At 41.4% G+C, this 14950-nt stretch overlaps 2 protein-coding genes across 2 annotated transcripts in view; both read right to left on the bottom strand.

The window, feature by feature from the left end:
• Positions 1 to 1031, bottom strand: part of LOC308379196 (keratin, type I cytoskeletal 50 kDa-like) — a gene marked incomplete at both ends in the record, with an annotated part of 3903 nt that extends 2872 nt beyond the window's left edge. The window contains 2 exons of the mRNA XM_080856254.1: positions 341 to 423; positions 528 to 1031. Coding sequence (XP_080712380.1) covers positions 341 to 423; positions 528 to 1031 — 587 coding nt within the window. The remainder of the gene's footprint in view (positions 1 to 340; positions 424 to 527) is intronic.
• Positions 1032 to 10247: 9216 nt separating this feature from the next.
• On the bottom strand, positions 10248 to 14239 carry LOC308379195 (keratin, type I cytoskeletal 13-like; the record flags this gene model as incomplete). The annotated part of the gene is made up of 7 exons (XM_080856253.1): positions 10248 to 10377; positions 11201 to 11421; positions 11809 to 11934; positions 12055 to 12216; positions 12888 to 13044; positions 13428 to 13510; positions 13748 to 14239. The coding sequence occupies 7 exons, from the start codon at positions 14237 to 14239 to the stop codon at positions 10248 to 10250; spliced, it is 1371 nt and encodes a 456-aa protein (XP_080712379.1).
• Positions 14240 to 14950: the final 711 nt, after the last annotated feature.

Here is a 14950-nt window from a genome sequence, read left to right as displayed (position 1 = left end):
TTACATTTAACGTTTTTTAGTAGAAAAATAAAAGTCTGCTCTCTTTCTCACGATGTCCTGGTAAAAAAAGTCTGTGATTCAACAGCAGTCTACTGGACTGAACCAGAGAATGGAGACGTAAATGTAACTTGCCATACTTGTCGATCTAATGAGCAAGCGAAGGACCTCCACTTTTTTTTTTGTTTAACTAAACAAGTTGTAAAATGGCATCAGACTTGTATCCCTGTGAGTGATGCTTGTTGTTATCTCCCTCTTCTATCTCTCCATACCTATCCTTCTCTTTACACAGCAGTGAAGTTAGGGGGGGGGGGGGGCAAAGCATGAGGGTCTGAAAGCTCACTTGAGTTTATAGTCATCCAGAGCCAGAGTAGCATTATCAATGCCAAGATTAATGCTGCCTTTTGAGCTGATGAAGGCCTGTATCTGCATAAACATAAACAATAACATCAACATGTAAACATGTGCAGAATCAGTAACTGATGTTTTTAGTTCAATCACACAGATGATGTGTCTTTCGTCTAACATACCTTGCTCTGCAGGTCCTTAATAACAGCTTCAAAGGTCCTGAAGTCGTGAGCCTCAGGACCGGCCTTGGACTCCAGGAACTTTCTGATCTTCAGCTCCAGCTCAGCGTTGGCCTTCTCCAGGGTCTGAACCTTGATCATGTAGTTTGCGAGTCGGTCGTTGAGGTTCTGCATGGTGAACTTGTCGTTGCTTGCAGCCACTCCATTCGCAGCTGCCAGGCTGAAGCCCCCACCGAAGCCCCCACCAAAGCCTCCACCGAAGCCTCCGGCAGAGGAGAAGCCGAAGCTGGCACCACCACCACCACCACCACCACCACCACCACCCATGGACAGCATGCGGGATCCACTGGACATGCGCACCCCGGAACCGCCTGCACCGCCGTACACGCTGCCGGCCCTCATGATGCTCAGACGAGCACCACCCCCAGAGAGGGAGAAGCCAGACGATCCTCCACTGATGCTGGATGCGCCAGAGACTGACATGCGGCTGGAGAAAGTGGTCGCCATCTTACAAGTGACAGAGAGAAGGGCTTCTGGAGATGCTGCTGCCTGGAGAAGCGCTGGAGAAGCTGTGAAGAGAAGTAGTCGGATCCTCCCGTATTTAAGTTGGAAAAACAGCCCATTTGAATTTCCTCTCAAAATCTGAATGGCTGCCAAGTTTGTCTAATCCTCTCAGGAATTAGAAAAGGGCAAATTTAATATACAGTATGGGCTTGATCTGGTCTTTAAAATTCCACCAGCTAAAGGCATGCATTACACCTCTCCCTTTACTTTATGACTAACTGTCAAACTCTATGCAAAAAAGATTAAAAAAAACACAGGGCAGTTTAACCCCGCTGCAGGGAGTGTCACGTAACCGTAAAGCTTTTGGGCAATAGTGTCAAAGTCTCAAAGTGTTTTATTTGTTACATGCACCGAATAGGTTAGCGTCATCAGAGCAGTGAAATTCCTGTGAGCTGGCAGGCAACATCTACGCAGTAGACGGGCGTACAATATAAAAAAATAACATATAACATATAACACAGTAACAACAATTTGAATTTAAATGAAGGGTTAACAGCAGTTTACAGGGTGTAGGAGTGAGGAATATTAAATTAAAATATACATGTAGTGAGTAAGTAGTAAGTGTAGTTGTATGAGTTGTATGGGGAGCAGAATGTACATGGTGATGACGATTGATCAGTGGGTCAGTGTTGCTGGTTCAGAAGCCTTACGGCCTGGGGGAAAAGCTGTTGGTGAGTCTGGAAGTCTGTGCCCGGATGCTCCGGTAACGTAGTGTGAGAATTCCATAGCCTGGGTGGCTGTGGTTCTTTATGATTTTCCGTGCTTTTCTAAGGAATCTCGTGTTGTAGATGCCTTGCACAGAAGGGAGACTCCAACATGTAGTCTAATTATTAGACTCTAATATACATATATTTTTTATTCAATACAAAACACATCATGAACAAAATAAGCACTCAATAAACTCAATGGCTGTGTATTTTCACCTTGAACTGCTGTATATGAAACACGGAATCAGACAGGCTCCGCAGTGGCAGTGCAACAGCCTTTGGGTGGTAAATGGGAATAATTGGCTTGAAAGTCAAGCTGTTGGCCTTCAGAAAGGGCCTTGCATTCTCACCATGCTTTTGATGCTGGTGCACACTATGGTTTTTCAGTGCCTGGCACTTATTATTTTATCCCGTATTTTTTGTATTATTGGAAATAAACCACTATTTTTTTATAATCGGTGGTCTGCCTCCATTTTATTTTTCGGCTCACGAGCCGTTTTGGAACGTAATTGGGGGCTCTACGGGATCTTTTGGATCTTTTCTTTGTGGAGACCAGACTGCTTCTGTATAGGGTGAGAGAAGAGGCAGTGTGCTGAGCAAACTCTCATAGCTAGAGTGCTTCAGGTGGGTGGCTGTGCGGCCCTTCCATCAAAGCACTTGTTTGTTATTTTGCTTTGTTGCTTTTGTTTATTGTATTGGGTGGTTATCCCGGGTAGGGGTACGCTTCTGTGGTCTGCTGTTTACTTGCAAGTTTGGAGTTTAAAGTCGCCTCGAGCCCGGTACACCTCGGAGACTAGGAAGGGTATAGTTTAGTTTTTTGGAGAGGTCCGTCCACTTTTTGTGAATCTCATGTGAAGATTATTAGCCAGGTGAAGGCAATAGCTTTGTTTTTGTTGTAGTGAGTCACAATAGTTGTGATTATATTGTGGTTGTGGTTTTACATTCTTGATCGGTCACGTGTGTGTGTGTTCGTACAGCATTGAATTTTGTAGACTCCAGTAACCTGTTGTGGTATGAAACCACTGTGTGTGTGACCTTTTTTTTTGTGGTGACATCCGTGCACGTTTGGTTGGGATTATTTGTTGCTACTGTGGTTGATTTGTAGAAACTGTGGGGCTAATCCTTTTGGTTTGTGACTGTTGTGCTCCACTTTATGGGTCACTTGTTTTGTGTGTTCAAGTGTAGCATCTTTGTGTTTGAACCTCTTGTGTATGTTCATGTGTAATGGTATTCAAGTATGTTTGGAGAGGCTGTCTGCGCTGGAGAAGTATTGGTCAGTGTTAAACACAGTGTGATATTGGTCAGTGTTAAACACAGTGTGATATTGGTCAGTGTTAAACACAGTGTGATATTGGTCAGTGTTAATCACAGTGTGTTATTGGTCAGTGTTAAACACAGTGTGTTATTGGTCAGTGTTAATCACAGTGTGTTATTGGTCAGTGTTAATCACAGTGTGTTATTGGTCAGTGTTAAACACAGTGTGTTTGCAACGTCATCTGAGAACAGCTGAACACTTATTTAATTTCCTCTCAAAATCTAAATGGCTGACAAGTTTACTAATCCTCTCAGGAATGAGAAAAGGGCAAATGTAATATCTCTGAGCTTGATCTGGTCTTTGGAAATGCCACCATATCAAGGCATGCATTCCACCTCTACCTTCACTTTATGACTTACTGTAAAAGACAACACAGGGCAGGGCCATAAGGCATTCAGGGACAAATCCCCAGTAATAGCAAGGCTGTATATTCACACACAATGCACATGCATATACACACACACATGTAATTAGTCACACCAAAGTGCATATGCAAATAGACATCCACACAGATAGAAGCATGCAAATTCACACGTACCCAACATCGTTACAAGAACGTGCAAGATTTGCCAGAGTTACAGAACTCATCCAAATGTCAACTAAAAGGGCAACAGTCTCTCAAAACCCGTGCTCAACCAGTTCAGTAATTACTCTGTTTAGTGACCCCATATGTACTGAGAGTTTAGAATTATAAAGTCTGTTCTCACAAGTATGCAAAAGCTCTTCTTTGCCATTACATGTATAAGAGTAACTATGCAACTGATACAACTTTGATTTCTTTATTTCCCATTTCTTTAAATGCTGAGTTCAGTAACCATTAGGCATATTTCTAATGTGTTATTGACAGGTTTTTTCAGTCTTAATTGGTTTCTTCTATGAAGGTGCTTCGATCTCTAATGATCTTAACAGATAGTTGGATAACTTAAAAAAAAAAAAAGGATTCTATGGCATAATGTAATGACAATGTTTCACCTGTAGGTGGCTCAGTATAATGTGATGACAAATGACAAATCATGCAGCCAGACATTTATCAAGACCACATGCAACACAATCCCCAAAAGGGTGCGCCCATACTAAACACAGTGTTGTATGGATTGGTGATAAGCACAGTGCGGTATTGGTCAGTGTTAAGCACAGTGGGGTATTGGTCAGTGTTAAGAACAGTAGGTATTGGTCGGTGTTAAACACAGTGTGGTATTGGTCTGTGTTAATCATGGTGTGGTATTGGTCAGTGATAAACAGTGTGGTATTGGTCAGTGTTAAGCACAGTGTGGTATTGGACAGTGTTAAACACAATGTGGTATTGGTCTGTGTTAAACACAGTGTGGTATTGGTCAGTGTTAAGAACAGCGGGTATTGGTCAGTGTTAATCACAGTGTGGTATTGGTCAGTGTCAAACACAGTGTGGTATTGGACAGTGTTAAACACAGTGTGGTATTGGTCGGTTGTCAGACTCTAGAACTGAGGTGGTCCTGATATAATGCAGATCAACTTATACAGTCAGTCCTGATATGATGCACATATACTTATAGTCAGTGACTTTTTGACTGAAACTCATATATTAAATGTCACTTTCAGGGACCAAAAGTGTGTATATAAACGTATACATATGTGTATGTGTGTGTGTGTGTGTATTTGTGGTTGTTTTGCTTTTAATTCACACATAAAAAGGTTTTATGAGTTAACAAGATCTCGGGATTCAAAGGCTTTTTTCTGAGATGTGTCATGAATTACCAGTGGCGGTCCGTGCATTTCACGACTAGGCCTTCAGCGATGTCCTACACGATGTTAAACTGAGCGAATCCACCTCCTAATACCATCATTATGACACCATGGCTCTCGAACCATTATATTTATACAGAAAGGCAGTATAAGTGAGCACTGCATCACCTTATAGTCGAGTACAACAGACTTTATTAATATTTCCGGAGCATTTAAAAGTCAATACACCCGTATTAACAATACATTAAGAGTAGTAAACTCTCAGTTATATGATCGCTTGGATATTACTGTCACAACTTAAAAATAAAAGGTGTATTTCAGGGATTAGTCTACAAAGTTTTATTAAGTCCACCGAAAGTAGCCTATGTGAGCTTTAACAAGTTTGTCCACTAAACATCGCATTGTCCCACCTGCAAAGCAGTTTCATTAAACTTCCCATCCTCAGATATCCAGTTTTTCTTGAAAGTTCCGTCTTGAAAATGGCGTTGTAATTGTATCAAAAACAGGAATTATCAAGTTGGTGTAAACTAGTTTATTTGAGTTGGTTGATGTAATTATATTTAGTCTTACCAATTTAAACAACTAGCATAATAAGCATTGAAACCGATGTACGTCGTTTTCGCATTAGCCAGCTAAACTGAGCACTCAGTGTGGACACATGTGTCCAATTTTCGATTTCAGTCCGATTTAAATTGGATATTGGACACATGTGTCTCCCCAGAACTAGATTCATTGTGTCCGACTTGAGTCCGACTGGACTCCGATGTAAACCCCTGGACACACGATTCGATTCCGCTGGTAATTGGAATGGGCGCGCATGTGTCTCTCGTATCTGATTAAAATTGGACAACAACAACTTTTGCACGTGCTTGAGATCGTGCCCACAGACATATACATGCATCACATATAATGTATATGATATGATAAACGCTGCTAGACGCTCAGTTCTCGTGCTCCCTCTCATTCACGTTGAAATACTGAAAGCGAAACTGAAACTTTGAAACTGGAACGCAACTGTTTGGGACAGAACGCTAATTCAGTGAACAAATATTTTCATATTACTTTCCACCAGTTGTTAGTCATGTAATCCATTCATATCGATGTGAATCAATCAATACTAATACAACTTTAACTGTGGTGTGTTTTTGTTTCATTTCACAACGTATTTACTGTATAATCAACGGTAGCAGATGTAAACATTCCGCATTTGATTTGAACTGACGTGGCCAAGATCTAGATTGGTCACTGCCATGTGCTTTGAGATAGAGCAGTTAACCCCCCATGGAGACCCCATGGAGAGAATTGGATGGGATCGGAGTGCTGCCATCATGTGCCCGCACTGACTGAAGCAATGCACCGGTCTGCCTCAGTATCCAATCAAAGGACGTTTACGTGTCACGTTCAACGCGAGGAAATAAATCTTCCGGGCCTTCTAGAACATAGACATGTATAGGTAGACGCCGCCTCCACTGCTTCTCGGCGAAACGCGTCGCCGCCATTTTGGGAAAGGAGCTCTCTGCCGTCAGAGGTCTGTCAGACGTGTCAAACAAGCGCAAGTTGCCACGAGCTGCGGTTTATCTGGATAAAAATCACGATAACCTTTTACATTTCGCAAACAATTTCATGGAGTATTCAAGGGTTTATGCTCTACGTGAAGTGTGTGAAAAAGATTTGCCTCTACGTTACTTTGAATCTCGCTAGTTTAATCGCCAGTCATACATGTGCATGGGTCTATGATAAACGCTCACTTTTCTTGCAAAGCTTGTGCATTTTGAAAATACTGAGAAGATCTATAAACTATCGAAATAGTGCTTCTTTAGTTACTACGTATTGACCATCATTAAGAGAAAGAGCATACATCAAATAGTGAGAAACTGGCAGTCAGTGTGTTTTTCATAGTTTAATAGTTCCTTTTCAAGTATGTGCATTAAGAAACCTTGAACAGTGCAATTGGCAATACAGTTATTTCACAAATCAACATTACAAAAAAAAGCTATATATTTCTATAGCAGTAAAAATATACACATCTCAATATATACATAGCCTACACATCTCAATAGTTGAACTGTAATATAAATAACATAGCATATATATAATACAATATAATATAATGACTCAGTATAATGTGCAATGGAATAACATATATATGATATATATAATATGTGATACAATATAATATATTTTAAGTATAAGTATATATTCATATTATAATATATATATATATATATATATATATATATATATATATTTGTACATTTGTACAATTTGACATAATATACAATCATGCTCTTAACATTTTCAGATCTATGCAGTGCAATTGACACAATATATAATTGTGAAATAACTGTGTATTGCCAATTGCACTGTTCAAGGTTTCTTAATGCACATACTTGAAAAGGAACTATTAAACTATGAAAAACACCCTGACTGCCAGTTTCTCACTATTTGATGTATGCTCTTTCTCTTAATGATGGTCAATACTAGTAACTAAAGAAGCACTATTTCGATAGTTTATAGATCTTCTCAGTATTTTCAAAATGCACAAGCTTTGCAAGAAAAGTGAGCGTTTATCATAGACCCATGCACATGTATGACTGGCGATTTAACTAGCGAGATTCAAAGTAACGTAGAGGCAAATCTTTTTCACACACTTCACGTATAGCATAAACCCTTGAATACTCCATGAAATTGGTTGCGAAATGTAAAAGGTTATTGTGATTTTTATCCAGATAAACCGCAGTTCCTGGCAACTTGCGCTTGTTTGACACGTCTGACAGACCTCTGACGGCAGAGAGCTCCTTTCCCAAAATGGCGGCGACGCGTTTCGCCGAGGCAACGGGCTGAAGCAGTGGAGGCGGCGTCTATCTATACATGTCTATGTTCTAGAAGGCCCAGTGTCGCCAACTCGAAATCTGATTGGTTGTCACAACTGTCTGTTTCAGTTCATTCAACTTAAATTAACTGAAACAGCCAGTTGTGATAACCAATCAGATGTACACGGGCCTTCAATGTGAATTCTGAAGGCCTCAGGGAAGATTTCTGTTCTCGGGGAAGATTTCCCGGAGCGTGGCAACACATGATAGCTGAAATATGATTGGATGAAAGCTCTAACATAAATTAACAACGCTGGAAGCTATGAAATGAAGATAATGGACTATGGGGAATAATTTAATACATATTTATGAAAAGAAAATATTAAAATTACATTTATTTTATTACATTTATTTTCTGATGATGTTTAGGCCAGCAGAGAAGGCCTTGAAGGCCCTGACGGACCACCACTGTGAATTACACTTAACAAGGAACTGGACAACTAAGTTATTATTTCCACACAGCTGAACCCAGACATCCTCACCAACTTCTATAGATGCACTATAGAAAGCATCTTGACTGGTAGCATCTCAGTGTGGTTTGGGAGCTGCACAGCCATGGACCGTAAGGCCCTACGCAGTGTGGTCAGATCCGCTGAGTCTATCATCGGCAGGAAACTCCCTTCCCTTCAGGACATCTACCTCACAAGATGCCTCAGAAGAGCTGGCAGGATCCTAAAAGACTGTCACCACCCATCCTTCAGACTGTTCACCCTGTTGCCTTCTGGTAGAAGGTTCCGAAGTATCCGGTCTCGCACCCGCAGACTGGAGAACAGTTTCTACCCTAAGGCCATCAGACTCCTTAATGAACAATAATGAACAATAATGCACTCTCATCACTTTACACTCGCCACTTTACTCCTTCACTGCTGTTTGCACTACATTTGCAATATTGCACCACCCACACACTTGAAGTGTCTTTGTCTCTGTGTCCAGGTTATTATGTTTAAATATGTTCAGTATAGCTAAAAATATCATGTAGGTATGTTTATCTGTTTAGTATCTGTTTAGTATGTGTATTTATGTTTAGTATGTGTATCTATATTGTATATTTATTGTTTATCTAGTAGGTCACTACTATGTCTTTTCATATTTTTTATCTAATATTCAGTACTTATTGTTAAGTTATGTTATATCATGTTGGAGTACTTATATGTTTATATGTTATATGTTATGTCTTGTCATGTTATGGTAGTGTGGTATGGTGTCCTGTCCTAAGAATTTCAGTGCCCAGTCCAACTCTGTTGTTCTGTGTACCTGACAATAAAAGACTTGACTTGACTTGACTTGACTGAAGCTACAGTATGATTCAGCTTATTGTGGCACTATTGGACTACACTGATCACTTCTTAAACCAGGCAGTTTGATTTCCTATTATTAGCCTATAGTACTGTGTATTTTTTTAATTTTTTTAATGACTTTCATATCCTGCTGGACAGACATAGGTCCAGACATACAACAGTGGACAGAAATTCACAACAGTTAGAACAGCAGTGAATTGAAGTAAGTTTATTTAAATTCAACTTGTTTTTCAGAGGTATAGTATAGTTTAAATTCAAATCTGACCAGGTGTAACAGCCAATGACCTAACCCACACTTGAACCCTAGCGAGCCACACTGTCTCACACGTCTCAAAGCCTGCAACATTTGCCCGTGCATCTTTGTCCTCTGCATTGCATGTACCTGTGTCCTGTGCAAACCTTTTTGCTAGGCTCAAGGCCTGTGTTCTGGCTGCCTCCGTATTCAACGTACGGGAGGGAGGTTTCCAACCCTACACCTCATAACATGCTCTCTCCTGTGGTGTACAGCCAATGGGATACACTAAACACTGGATATATCATTTCATCGTGGTGATAAAGCGTGATGTTTTGTGACCCGCTTGACCCATTTCATCGTGGTGTTGATGAAGCGTGATGGTTTGTGACCCGCTTGACCCATGATGTCTGTCCACGCAGTTTCAGTCAGTAATCCTAAACAACTAACCCTCCTGGTAATGATAGAATTCTATGAAGACCGAGAGGTATGGATCTCATTTAGAGCCCATTCCTCTCTTAGTTTAAGAGTGTCGATTCTGTCTTTATCTATCTATCTATTTATCTACCTTTTTTTTTCTATGAGTCTAAAAATGTCACCTGTTTCGGGAGTTTTCCCCCACCGGCCATAGGTGAAGCACAAGCACAAGACAAAACATGTTAAACATTGCCATCCATCACGTTAACTTAATAACCTCTGATCATTTGGTGCAGGTAAAGGACTATATGCATTTATGGGCAGCTTTATCCACTCACTGAATCCTCTGATTAAAGGCATATAGACATAAATAAATTGGAAGCAGATTATAGAGACAACTCGTGATTAATATTTAGTTATCTTTTGGTAATGGACACATTCACCTTGAGGTCATCAAAATGTCTTTGCTCCATAGCAAATCATACCATCAGGAAGAATACGAAAGACACACATTATTGGTTTGAAAAAGCATTTACTTTATTGTGTCATTCTGAGTGAAACACACCACTTTCCAGTACCCGCGGATGCAGTTTCATTAGTACCTGCGTGACATGGAAGATGCAGAGGAAGACGAGGATGATGAAACCACCCTACCGTCCACCACTTCCTCCACCACTGTGACAACTTTGGTTCTGGAGGTGGAGGTGGAACTGGAGGATGATAAGCTGTTGGGTAAAAGGGATAAAACAGGTTCAGATTTTGAGATATACAGTATATGCAGAACTGCTGCTCAATTTGAAATTTGTATTTGGCACCCTCTAAAGGGAGGCTATGGAACCCTTCACAGTGAAGCCAGTTGAGCCAGTTTAGATGGATAATTATCTCTCAATTTGAAATGTGTCTTTGGCACCATCTAAAGAGTAGTTATTGAACTGCATAATTATCCAGTATTTACGAAGAACTTCTGCTCCATTTGAAATGTGTCTTTGGCACCATCTAATGGGCGGTTATTGTACTGCATAATGTTGGATATCCAGTATATACGAAGAACTTCTGCTCAATTTGAAATGTGTCTTTGGCACCATCTAATGGGCGGTTATGGAAACCTTAACTGTGAGATACAAAAGTGCACACTGAAAGATAATTATCTCTCAATTTGAAATTTGATTGTGGTTCCAACTAATGAGGAGGTAAATAAGTCAACTGTCATTAAATATGGCATCAATTTTAAATTAAATGCATGCTGTAATTATGCCTGGTAACTATTTGGGTTCTAATCCTGCTATGCTATCGATAGGCTGGGTTCGATGGGTTTTTATTAAAGGCAAGTTAAGCTATAGCTGATAGATAGATAGATAGATAGAGAGAGAGAGATAGAAAGAGAGAGGGGGAGAGAGAGAGAGAGATAGACAGAGATAGAAAGAGAGAGTGAGAGAGATAGAGAGAGAGAGAGAGAAAAAGAGAGCGCGATAGAGAGAGAGAGAGAGAGAGAGATAGAAAGAGAGAGACAGATATAGTAGGGAAACAGCAGTTTCACCCTGGACCTACCTGACAGCTTCTCCGTCCAGGAGTCTTCTGTACTCTGCGATCTCCATCTCCAGTCTGGTCTTGATGTCCAGGAGCATCTGATACTCGCGGCTCTGGCTCTCCAGGTCTCCGCGGAGCTGAGTGAGCTGGACCTCCAGGCTGCTCACCTGAGCCTGGTACCCGGCCAACATGCCAGCGTAGCGGCTCTGTGTCTCAGCCAGTGTGCTCTCCATGGATGCTTTCTGTCAAGAAGAAGGAGAGGGTGTGAGTGGATGTGAGACAGCCGACAGACAGCGGAGGAGAATGAGTGTCTATTTCGCAATGGATGATTTCTGTTTGGGGGATTCTGGAGGAAAAGAGGATATGAGTTCAGACACAAGCTGGCCGAGTTGAAGCTGAGTGATACAGGACACTGAGCTCTAGTTGGTGCTTGTTTCAAATTTCAATTCAATTGTTTCAGATTCTAGACAAAGACACAGTTGAATCTTGGATCTGGAACATGTTTTTAACAATGTAATATGTCACATTTCTCCCCATTTATTTCTGAATGTAAGAGGTCATATATGAAGAGGTTATAGGTCACATATGAAGAGGTCATTCATCAAGAGTTCATATATGGGTGTTGTTACCATGCTCATTAGTGACTGCAGCTCGATCTGCAGAGACTGGACCGTGCTTCGGACGGTGGAGATTTCCGATCTGGATGTCTGTATGATTTCCGTGCTTGTCTTAACCTCCTTGCTAAGAGCGACTGACTGCAAGACAACAGGGCAGAAATTGTGCTTGTAAGTCGCAGGGCAGTTAAATGTGTAGCAAATCCAGAACTTGATTGAGAAAAATATTTGCCAGCAGTTACCACATAAAAAGGGACACACCTTTGCCTCGAACCACGTCTCAAGTTCTTTCCTGTTCTTGGCCGCAACGGCTTCGTAGTGCTCACGGATCTCGGCCATGACCTTCATCAGGTCGTCCTGAGGTGCTGCATCGACCTCCACGTGGACCTGCCCGGTCATCTGGGCACGCATACCCACAAGGTCCTGAAACAGCACGGCAAAAAAATGGCATCGGTTATATGAAGGACCATAGGAACACTTTCGATCAGAAGTCTGAATTTAAATGTCTTCATGTCATCATAGGAGTACCTTATTCTTTATAAACTTGCAGTGTCTTCACACAACAGTTTTGACATAATGCACACGCTGCATCACTCAGAGAGCTCAAGAGGGTGTGAGTGTGCCCTACAATGTGTGGTTTGAGGTTGTGTTTCAGACTAGAACTCAATACCCTTACATCCTAGATAACGCTTTCTGAAGCTGAAGGGCACCATTCCTGAATCAACCACTATTGTGCTTCACATCAGCGGTGATACGTACAGTATGAATGCATAATATGAAAACATAGTCCTGAGGAGAAGGCGTGATACGTATGTATATGAAAACATTGTCCTTTTTGATATAATTTGCCATTTCATTTTCATTTCTGCAGCTGAATATTATGTAAATATGAATGCTGTAGCACATGTCACAATAATATATTGCACAAAATGAATGTTGTCGTGCCGACACTTAACTTGTACTTGTATGGTTGTTCAGTACCATTGTCTTTCACATAAAAACTCAATAAAATCTAAGTCATTTTTTTTTTTTAAATAAACATTATCCTAAGGGGCAGGTGTGCACACAGACTAGCTGCTATAACTCTGCTTTACCTCCTGGTGGTTCTTCTTCAGGTACACTAGTTCTTCCTGCAGGCCTGTGATCTGCATGGAGAGGTCACCCCTGGCCAGATTTAGGTCATCCAAGACTCTTCTTAGGCCGGCGATGTCCGCTTCCACAGACATACGCATGTTCAGCTCAGCTTCATATCTGAATCAATCAATAAATCAATCAATCAATCCATCATTATTTATTTCAATCTATTTCTATATGTGTATAGTATACAATATTAATCTGTCTATCAATCAATCTGGATACTCTGATCCTCACTTCTCTGAAAACAGGTCTTTATAGTTGGATATATGCTTATTGCCTTTCTTTTCACTGCAGATGCTTATGGTTTTATTGTGAGGTTAGTGTTCTAATGACAAAACAGATAATTTAATTTACATGTTCTGTTCTGTGAATATTTATCTGTCTGTTCTTCCTTTTACATTGAACTTCAAAGTTCAAACAGCAATGCTTGTTGTTCAAAAGAAAAATTAAATAGTTTGGAACAACGTTAACGGTGAAATATGTGGGTTGGGACTCACTTGACTCTGAAGTCATCCACTGCCAGAGTTGCGTTGTCAATGTTGAGATGGATGCTGCCCTTAGCCAGTAGAACTGCCCCTATCTGTGGGCATCAACAGTAAGACATCAGGTCATTACAACATCAGCAATCTTAGTAACACTTTAGAGATTACATTTGTTAGTCAAAGTCATACTCAACTTTTGTCCATCATTATAGATACACATACTTCATAGATAATGTCAACATTAAAAGCAGTAATAATGTCTTCTCTATAACATATGCATTTTTCTGCATGTTTGCTTGTATGTTTATGTTCCTTAATGTTAACAAAGAGCTTACCTTTGCCCTGAGGTCATTCATGGTGAGAAAGTGACCCTGGAAATCATGAGCTGCTGGAGTGGTCTTTTTCTCCAGGAACTGTCTGATCTTCATCTCCAGCTCGGCGTTAGCCGTCTCCAGGGTGCGCACCTTGACCAGGTAGGAGGCCAGACGGTCGTTCAGGTTCTGCATGGTGAATTTGTCGTTGCCAATGACCCCTCCGTCCATGGCGCCCGACATGCTGAATCCCCCTCCGAATCCTCCGGCAGAGGAGAAGCCGTAGCCGCCGCCACCACCGCCACCACCACCACCCATGGACAGCATGCGGGACGCACCAGAGATGCGCACACCGGCGCCGCCGGCACCTCCGTACACGCTGCCTGCCCGCATGATGCTCATACGAGAACTGCCCCCGGAGAGGGAGAGGCCAGAGGAGCCCATGGAGGCCCTTCCGCCCCCTCCGCTCATGGAGCCAGCAGAGGACATGGAGACGCGGCTGTAGGTAGTGGCCATTGTGAAGGCAGGTGCAGTAGCTGGTACAAGGATACAAGCTGGGCAGTGGAGCTTGGAGTGCAGACACAACACTTCAACACCCTTTTTATACCTTAATGCGGCCGCACGGAAATGCCTTTTGTCAGTTGCATGAGAATGCTGGGTTGAGGCCAAAAGTGTAGGCGGTTGAAATGAAGTGATCATTTAGTCACGATAGCACAAAGCAAGCTCGCCTGTCAGGTCATGTCTTGTCTGGGTGTTATGGCAGCCAAGCTTTGTTACAGTGATACTCTGACATTTTACTTTAATCACCAAGCGAAAAATGAAGGTCAACCAAGCCCCATGGTTTGTGGTTTCACCTGAATTCTTGAGGTAATATAAGGGCAATCAAATGCCAATGCAGTGAAACTCCTCCTTGAAGTATAAACCACTTGCACCTGAATTCTTGAGGGAATATAGGGACAAGGTTTGTGTTTATGAGGATGATAATTTATGTGTGACATAATTAATAGTTTTGAGTTCATAAAATGTTAATGGCACAGTAGAGGTAAAGGGCACATGTTTGGATTCTGCTGTTTCAAAATGCGTTTGGTCTTCCTCTTAATACAAATAAACAAATTCCCTTCCAAAACATCTGTATATACAGTATGTGCTGCAGGATCCACTGCACAGGGCTCCTTGAAACACTCATTGTTTTGGACTTTTTTCAGCGGTTTAAACAACGCACCTTAG

Source organism: Sprattus sprattus, assembly GCF_963457725.1.
Source record: "Sprattus sprattus genome assembly, chromosome: 18".
Taxonomy (NCBI): Eukaryota; Metazoa; Chordata; class Actinopteri; order Clupeiformes; family Clupeidae; genus Sprattus; species Sprattus sprattus.
This window is presented reverse-complemented; position numbering and strand designations above follow the sequence as displayed.